At 41.2% G+C, this 9248-nt stretch overlaps 1 protein-coding gene across 1 annotated transcript; it reads right to left on the bottom strand.

The window, feature by feature from the left end:
* Positions 1 to 1739: 1739 nt before the first annotated feature.
* Positions 1740 to 7579, bottom strand: CDV3 (CDV3 homolog (mouse)). The gene is made up of 4 exons (XM_010023442.1): positions 7496 to 7579; positions 5236 to 5384; positions 3906 to 4068; positions 1740 to 2860 (listed from the first exon to the last, which is right to left on the bottom strand). The coding sequence occupies exons 1-4, from the start codon at positions 7504 to 7506 to the stop codon at positions 2734 to 2736; spliced, it is 450 nt and encodes a 149-aa protein (XP_010021744.1). The 5' UTR covers positions 7507 to 7579; the 3' UTR covers positions 1740 to 2733.
* Positions 7580 to 9248: the final 1669 nt, after the last annotated feature.

Below are 9248 nucleotides of genomic sequence, written 5' to 3'. Positions count from 1 at the left end.
AATTCATTGTTACAAGAAGATACTGACAACTGGTATTTTGCTAGTTCCTGGCAGCGATATTTAACACAAGAAACAGTTTTCAATAGTTTTAACATTCTGTGCTATGGAAATTGCTGCATTTTCTTTCTTTTCCTCGATGCCTCCAGAAAGAACCTGGAATGAAATGCTTAAGAAAAGCCCCCACAGTAACACCTCTAGTTATCAGGAGCTGATGGACTCTGGTTGGCAGCACCCATCCAAGAGGTTTTATGGGTTTATTTCATTCTTTGATATAGCAGAGCTACTTTCAAGTGAAAAGCAAATCAAAGCTTCATTCACACTCAGTTCACAATCTCAATCCACGTATACGGTGCGAGTAAGAAGACACTCTGACAGGAAGCAACTGAACTTCTCTGTACAAATAGAAGTCAAATTAGTATGCACTGCTATAAGATCTTACACACAGCCCACCTGACCATAAGGCTGACTACCCACTCTATGGCCTGTCCCTTAAGAGATCCAAATGCTCTGTCTCTCCTCAGCTGTCACAAGCTAGAACTAAAGGTAAAGATTCATTAGACTCCAGACTCCGTATTTCCATTTTATTTGATTTGAAACTGTTACAGGGTCTTCTTGAACTGCCAGAATTCATGCCCAAAACCTCAAAGATGGTACAATGGACAGTCTCATCTACCCTTCATACAGTAGACTAAAACTCAATTCATGTGCATTGGTGATCTCAATCCCTTTAGAGGATCAAGAAAAGTGTTTTAAGCTTTCATGTTTCTACCAAATCAAGCGACGTGTCCATTTACCATGAATTCCACAGAAATCTTTAGTGACAAATCAACAGTTTTGCTGGCAACAACATATTTTCAAGGAACATACATGGCTCAGAGTCCAAAGTATTGGTACGAGTCTTTCAGTGGGGTTTTGTTTCCAAATGAACTCTCCAACTTTAAGGATAGTCTCGAGCCCTCTTTAATAGCAGCTTCTAGCAGAAGTTTTAGAGACAGGTAACTCTGCAAGGGCAAGGCCAGTTTTAGGCTGTGCACAAAAGACTCAGGTGAAACCCCAGCCCCACTGAAGTCAACAGCAAAATTCCCATTGGCCTCAGAGAAGCAGATTTAAAGCAAGTCAGCAGTTAGTCAAAGGGACCCAACGAGGTGATTCCTGCACTATCCTCATCTTCTGCACATACACAGAACTACCACACGAGCAAGCAAGTTTTGTTTTGTTCCCTGGTTTTTCTTGCCATTGGCAACTCCTATAGATGTTGGGTCTGGTTTTGGCATTTACTCTGAGAAACCTCAACACTGGAGCACGCCACTATTTTACTTCATTTTGCTTCTGGTATAAGAATTCAGAGAAGAGAAAAGCAGTTACAGCAGGACACTTCTGGTACTTGACAGGTTTGGTTCATTAAATCAGTGTTAAGGGGCAGTGTCCTATATTCTTAGTGTATCAGTGCCATTTTGCCTACTTCCACTCAATTAAATCAGAGATGAAAACAACTCGAAGAAGTCACTGCCTTCCATTATTACTAAACTTCCTGACTTTGAATAAACACCATTTATGAGTTTTACATAGAGGTTTTCTGCCTCAAAAAGCCTGCATGCTTCACAGAAGTAGCCAAACAAATAAGGCTTACCAGCTCTAGTTATCCCTCTGCATACTATATTGTTTTGGTTATCAAATAACCATTACCCTTCAACAAACAAGTCACTTTTTAATAGAGGAGAAGTTTTTAACTAGTATCACTACTGCCACGTATCTCATTTTTAAAAGTCAAATTCTTCACTTAAGAGTCTGGATACCTCTGTGTAAAAAAGCTCTTAATGCTGTAGGGTAGGAAAGACAAACCTCATGACAAAAGCCAAAATGAACCCTATTTCACTACAACATCTCATCATTACTTAAATAGACTGCAATTTGATATCAGAAACAAGGCAGGCATTTGGGGGTTTTTTGTGGAGAACAGCAAAAATAAGATGCTTCAACAGACAACTGTGAAAATGGCTAATGCAAACAGACCATTCAAACCCATCGTTCCTCCAATCTGATAGTGAGTTTTAATTTGTTTTGCAGTTACTTCAGTACAGCTATCTAAAAAGGTAAACAAACTACAGCTCTGTTATACTTGGGTAGCATGAGTGGTATTGGTATGCTCCAGAAGTCTCTAGTAGGCTATGGCTACACGACAGGATTCCTCAGAAGGGGAACAGAATACGTTTGTCATTTAAGGTCACTTAAATCTTTGTTATAGCAAATTGGAACCAAATGGCTGACTTCTGCAGGATTTCTGACAGGAATCCAGTAGAGCTGGTTTCAAGTTTCAGATGGCCACTAAAACAGCTGTAACCTTCTCTTCCAGAAGTTGTGATCCACATGGTGTCCACAATGAGTGCAGCAAGTCTGAGGTAGTCAACCTTTACGAAGGCTCAGTATCTGAACATAAAAAGATTTTGAAATGACCACTGGCTGAAGGTATCTTTCTGAGCAATTAAAGAACACTGATGACTCTTGTTCAAGCATTTACATTAATCTGCCCCATTTCCAATGGAGAAGTTGTAACATATTATGCTTCCATAACGCAGGAGAACCAAGCACTTACGTCAAAAGTAGTCTGCACTTGCTGCAGTAGATCCAGCAGAAATAAGGTGGCATGTTCATCATAGCCGTTAGCTGTAGTTTAGTTACCTTAGTAGAAGGGTTACCAAAAAAGCATTCCTTAATTGTAATGTGTATGCAGCTCTACTGATCCCCAAGCACAGCATACTGGTTGTCTAGCTGAAGTTTAAGTGCCTGGTTTTTTGAGACCTCATCCCTACCTCTAGATTTGTGTTTTACTACTTCAAAGCTCTTCTCCATTTCTTTATCCCTAAGGGAAAATAAATGTAATCAGTAAATATCTTATCACTAGCTTGTGAATTGTGAATTTCTAGTCTACTTCCACCCCAGCCCAACAAAACCATCATGAACACCGAACACTAAGGTCTAGAGTTTTAATACAACAGCCAAGCATTCCCAAGCAAATATTATAAAACCTTATCTCCAGAATAAGCTCATCACCCACTACAACTCCGATCACATTCCAAGTTTCAGAATTAACATTCTCAAAAGTAACTTTAAGTGCATTTATGGAAAATATGTTTTAAAAAGCAGCACTCCATCTCTAGAATGCTCGCTTAGCTCAATTTGCACCATTCAAACCCTAGAGGAGCAATGACAGCACAGCTCAAGTGCCAAGCAGACAAAGCCACACAAAAAAAGGCAAAAAAAGAAGAAAACAAACCCAAAAAACCCAGAAGAAAAAAAAAGAACCCAAGTGAATTACGTACTGGCCTGGCTATGTCTTTTGCATGGGAATAAGGTTGTGGAAAGATGAGGACTCTAAAGCAGGGTGAGACTCCAAGTCTTCAGCACCACAAAATACAAAACCCCTCAGCAAACTGTGGGAGCTCATCATTGTAAACCACAGCTCCAACAGCAGATTTATTGATTTATATTGGTATTAAATCCCATTCCTCCATTTAAGAAGGAATCTTCACCTTCACAACTCTACTGAGAAGGCAGCGTGCTCAAGACATCCTAGTCATGTCTACTGATGGTAGTAACACAGAGCCTCACCATGGCTAGTATCTCAGGGAACCAGATGCTATGAAGAGCAGCAATATTCGGCTTCAGGAAAACCCTTCAGCAAGTCAAAGATAAGGCCATGGGTGCTCTTGTTTGGCTATTTCACTGGGCTGTGTCCTATGAAAGTTATTTCATGGGAAGCCCTTCCTGGAGTTGGAAAACCCAGTCTCCCATAGGTAAGTTCTTAGTTATTCCTTTCCTCTCAGGAAAGATTCAGGCTTAAGCTCTAAACTGAACCAAGAACTCAGAGAAGGCAGTTAAAATGCATCTCATAGGGATGTACTTACTTTCGACTGTCTACAAGCTTGGCGGTGGACTGCAGTGATGGGAACTGCGTATCACTATAGATTTCTGGTGGTCCTTGCTGTGCTCTCCGTGGCCTGCCACCCTCCCTGGCACCAGGAGGCCTGTACACACCACCAGTCTGAACTGGCTCAGGGGCTTCTGTAACTGGGTATAAGAACAAGATTTAGACAAGAGAAGTTTGTGTTTGTATCTGGCAAACACCACCAAAGAAAAACCCAAAACACAAATGATAAAGAGAAAAGAATCTTACAAGTATGTTTCTGCACTTTTAAAAGCTCTGGAAGCAAGTATTTTAGACATCAAGTGTCACCTAATTTAACCTATACTTAGCAGTCAAAATGTGGCTTCAATGTATTGCCTCACAAAGTTCACAAAATCACTGATGAGAACTTCATGTTTCTTATCTGCTATTTATTAGCAGCTTGGTAAGTAAAACTAGAGATGTAAACACATCATTATGTATTTGCTGAATCTTACTCAAAGCACCTTGTGGCTTCAATGTATTGCCTCACAAAGTTCACAAAATCACTGATGAGAACTTCATGTTTCTTATCTGCTGTTTATTAGCAGCTTGTAAGTAAAACTAGAGGTGTAAACACATCATTATGTATTTGTTGAATCTTACTTAAAGCACCTTTCCAGACACAGAAGAGAATTTCCAAATAGTTCATATTCTGTGTAACAAACTGCAATGAAGTAACTAATTAATTTTATCTCCTTGCTTGCACAAACAAGAGAAAACACAACAGCCCACTCTGCAGTGAGTTTCTCCATTAAAGAGAAGAGTCTGAACGCAGATCACAGCTAAGTAGTTTATCTCCACTGATGCTACTAGATTGTATTTAACCAAAACTTTAACCTATCCCAGTCAAAGAATCAATTTTGCAGTGTCATGCTCTCTGTGCCCTAGAGGTGATTTGAAAAGCATCCTACCAACCATAGAACCCTACCCAAGAACTGCCATCTACACAGCAGATACTGGCTGAACATCCACTTGATTGTCAAAGCAGTGTTTTTGGATCAACAGAAATGCTTCTAACAGGAATTTTGCAGATTGCAAAGCAAAGAGATCTCCTTCAGCTAAAGCCAAAACCCTTCCACTCGTGTTTATTTAAAGTACCTGACAGTGCTATCAATTCAGTTCCTCAGATCCCTTCACAAGAAAACTTCACTTCCCAGTACGTCAACCAAGCCACTGGTATGTTAGAAGGTGCCCGAATAGGAACTGTTCCATGAGCCCAACTCTGAGCAGCTTAATTCCACCCGATATGCTTCTGGTTGGAAAAAGCAACAACTCTGAGTTAAATTTACCAACTGGTTCGACGACAGGTGCCGGTGCGGGAGCTGACTTGTTCCAAGGACCAGATGATCTGTCTACACTGCCACCAGTCTCCTCCCAGTGGTCACCGTGGTCTTCTCTTTTTTCACTTTCATCATCATCTTTTTCATCTTCTTTTTCACTAGAAAAGAGCAATAAGTAGCCTTTTACGCACAGAGGTTTAAGACTCACCAGAGGCTACACAATCACCACTGACAAGACTTCACAGCTACTGCACTGAAGATATTGGATTTAACTAGACTCCATTAGTCCTGTAACCACTGCACTGGTACCTGCACCTGAACTGCTTTTGGTACACTGCTACGTAACTGGGCAAGAGAGAAGGAAAAAAGTTCTTAAAAGAAGAATTCAAACTGTACTAAGTGACCAAATAAATTGATTTCTTATTTTGAGCTTAAAGTTACTTACCAAGACAGTCATGCATTTGGAAATGAGAAATCAAAGCAAGAAAGGGTTACAAGTCCTGCTTTCATAAAATGCTTTAATCAAGAGAAAGAAACTGTGGAAAAATAGGCACAGAAAGCAAGTCCTGAGCTCCCCTTCCCTATAACCACACCCAACTGAGAAATATTCATATTGCCCATACCAAGATTATCTACAAACCACGTCAGTGCTATTTGGTTAGTTTTTTAAACAAGGGAATCAAAAAACACAGAGACAAAATTACTCCAGTTTCCAAAGCGAAATACTCTGAAAAAGCCTGACTGTGTTCTATTTAGACTATTTTGATTTGCACAGAAATAGTCAGACTCCAAACCGTCTGCTAGACAAAGCTGCTACAGAAAGCTGCATGGTGTAACAGGACATAGGTACAGGGTGAGGACATTGAAAATCCAAAGGCACTGATCTGCACCACAGCAACAAAGTGCGAATACAGAAGTTATAATGCACTCATTATGATTGGGTAAGTTTTCTGTTTTAAGAGGACAGTTAAAAATACCTATAATTTCTGAAAAATTAAATGGCCTTTCATTGTCCAAACACAGTAACAATCACAGCAAGCTGGACCAAGAGCCTAAACACATCACTATCCTATTTTAAACTCTAGTCAAAAGCAGATGCCTACAGCCTAGCTAGAGCAGAGCAAGCGCACACAACATCCCACTCCCACCACAGACTCCGTGGCTTATTTTCAGCAGAGATCTCCAGAGCTGGATAATTTATAACCTCCAGTGGGTTGCTATTCCATTTACTTCTCCACTCTCCCCTTGAACCTACTAAGTAGTTATAAAATCCTCTGGCAGAAGCTTCCATGTGCCTGAGAATGTCCCACAGCACCGAAAGCATCCGGAATGCTGGCCTTTGGAAAACCGAAGTACTCACTTTTCAATCAAACAGTGCCAGCAGGCAGTGAAGCAGCAGCAGCCCACTTATCACTTGTCTGTTCAGACATGTGATTAGCCACTGCCACACTTCAATGGTATGGGGAGCTTGTAGACCAGTTCACTGAAAGCTGGGGGGAGGTTGGGGGTGGTATTAATAAAACTAAAGAAATAAAAGAATCTGCAAGACCTGCTCAAGCAGTGAAGAAAGCATCCATGGCTACAGGTAAGATTATTTTTGAAATGGCTTTATTCTGAACATCAATACACTGAGGATTATGTAACATTCTCAGTACAAGACTTAGGTCATAAACATCCTTTTTCTGACCTGATAAAATGTTTTTCTTAACCAAGACAGACTTACGTAGACTTACTTTGGACCAAACTCTTAGAACCATCTAATGAAAAAGCAAGTAAAGACTACTGGATGAGATTCATAAGTGCAGTCCTGGGGGACTTTGGCATGGAACACCAGTTTTACCACATCTATATTTTGGGGGTTTTTTGACATAAAAATGCAATGGCTTAGGAATTCGCTCCCCAAACTGAGATGCTGAATGGATTGAGTAAGACATCCTTACAGCAGTCCAATGATTCAATGGGAATTACTATCCTGCACTCCTCCCTCACAGAAATTCCTATTTCACTATCCTTACAGAAGGCAATGTTAAGAATTTGTAATAAAAATTTGAACCCCAACCAAACCAGACAGACCTGGAGAATCCACAGAGATCTAGAAAATAAAGAGAAAATTGTCAGAGAGCAGTCAAACCTCAGCAAACTTCTGCACTAGCAGAAACATATCAAACCTTTCTTTAACTGGGCTCCCTGGAAGCAGCTCTGAAGAACACAGTTTTTAGGCAGAGGTAATGATTATACTGGAGAGAAGAATTAACAAAAGAAGTAGTACCTTATTTGCATGGACTGAACTCTAAGACCACTATAATCAATCTCTTCCTTTTGCTCAAACTCCTTCCAATCATCCTCTTCCTGTAAGAAGAGAGAAATACAAGTTAACTTCTTTACACTGAGAATAGAAGACTGTAACTAAGATAATCAAAAGAAAACTAACGGTGAAGGTGCAGTTCCATGGGAAACCAATCCGTGTCCACCACTGCCAAGAGGGAAAGGATTCCACTGCCTCCTCCCCTAACTTACCATATGTGATACACTCGTGAGCTGATTCTAACTCACTGCCACAGCTAAGAGATGCCTCAGCAAAAGCAGTTGTTCAAGTGAAAGAAAACCACATCTTGTCAGTAAAAATCCATCGGGAAGTCAAGGGGCAGCACAGGACCAGGAAAATATGAGGGCAAGACCTCTCCCTTTACATGAAGGTAAGCTCCTGTGACAGCCTGAATGCACATGAGGCTTTAGATTTACTTTTCCATCACTTATTTCACAAGCCAAACATTAAAGAACATTTAGAACAGCTTACAGTGGATTTATGACGAAGATTAATACTGGTACATTTGACTTTCACATTCACAACACACAGCCTTTCTTGGTCTTTTAATAGTGTTTTTAGAATAGTAAAAAGGTCAGCTTCAAACCCCACAGCAATCTGAGTACATAGAAACAGTGGAATACAAGTCTCTGGAGAGCCCCACTTTAAGGTTTTAAAACAGGAGTTTGATTACATGTTTGGGGAAAGGAGGACCCACCTAAGTGGGTCCAATTTTGTGCTATTGTGTTATCAACAGATTCTGGGGATAAGGCAGGCCAGAAATGGACCAGAAGAGCAACCTTCCCATGTTCCTAGTCACATCTTTTTAACCCACACAGAGCCTAATCAGCAGTTCACATAATTCCTACACTCTATACATACCACTTCAAATACAAAGACCTAGCAAGCAAGGTCCGCCAATGGAATGGCCCCTTTCAGCGCTGAATACAGCTTCTTTTAAGAGCCCTGTCCTAGGATCTTCTACATTATCAACCTCTAGCAGGATAACTCTGGCCTGCTTTAAAGTAATAGCAGAAGCAGAAAGTGACCTGATGTTATTGCACCGTCTGCTGAAGATTCAGTCTTTTAGAAGAGCCTGAGTCTACAGCTCTAAGATCTCTTGGATTTCTTATATCCCCATTTCCATGGAAACATCAGTTTCCAAACTAATGTATTTTTCCCATTAATGATCTTTATTTCAAGTACAAGCTTCCATCAAAAATAGATACTATTTTACAAGCAAATGAGCAGCTACAGTCTACCCTGACCTTGGTCTACTTAGGGAGATACTACTGGTGCCAAGCTCCCCAATTTAAACAACACTGGGAAGTAGCAGAGTGTACCTTAAACTGTTTAAAATACACGGCATGGCCGGTTGTAAGGCACTAAGTCAACTACGAACACTTAAAGCTTCTCTCGCACTCTCATCGTTTCATTGTAATGCAGTACAAAAAGCAGTAACTACTGGCAGTACAACCGTTGCTGGCAATGAGGAAGGCAAAGTGCTCCGCGTACTCTGCCTGCAGAGCCGGGGGACCTTATCACCGAGGTCCGCAGGCCACACAGCCGGGACCTGATCCAAACCTCCAGTTCCGGCCGCTACCAAGCGTCGACACCCAGAAACACGGGCGGGTTGGGCAGAACCGAAGCCGGAGACCGGGCACGGCCCACCCCGCCCTCACCCCCTGCGGATACGAGGCCGGGAGCCCCGCCAGGC

Source organism: Nestor notabilis, unplaced genomic scaffold (assembly GCF_000696875.1).
Source record: "Nestor notabilis isolate BGI_N333 unplaced genomic scaffold, ASM69687v1 scaffold1391, whole genome shotgun sequence".
Taxonomy (NCBI): domain Eukaryota; kingdom Metazoa; phylum Chordata; class Aves; order Psittaciformes; family Psittacidae; genus Nestor; species Nestor notabilis.
The sequence above is the reverse complement of the archived record's forward strand: the minus strand, read 5'-3'. Positions and strand labels throughout refer to the sequence as shown.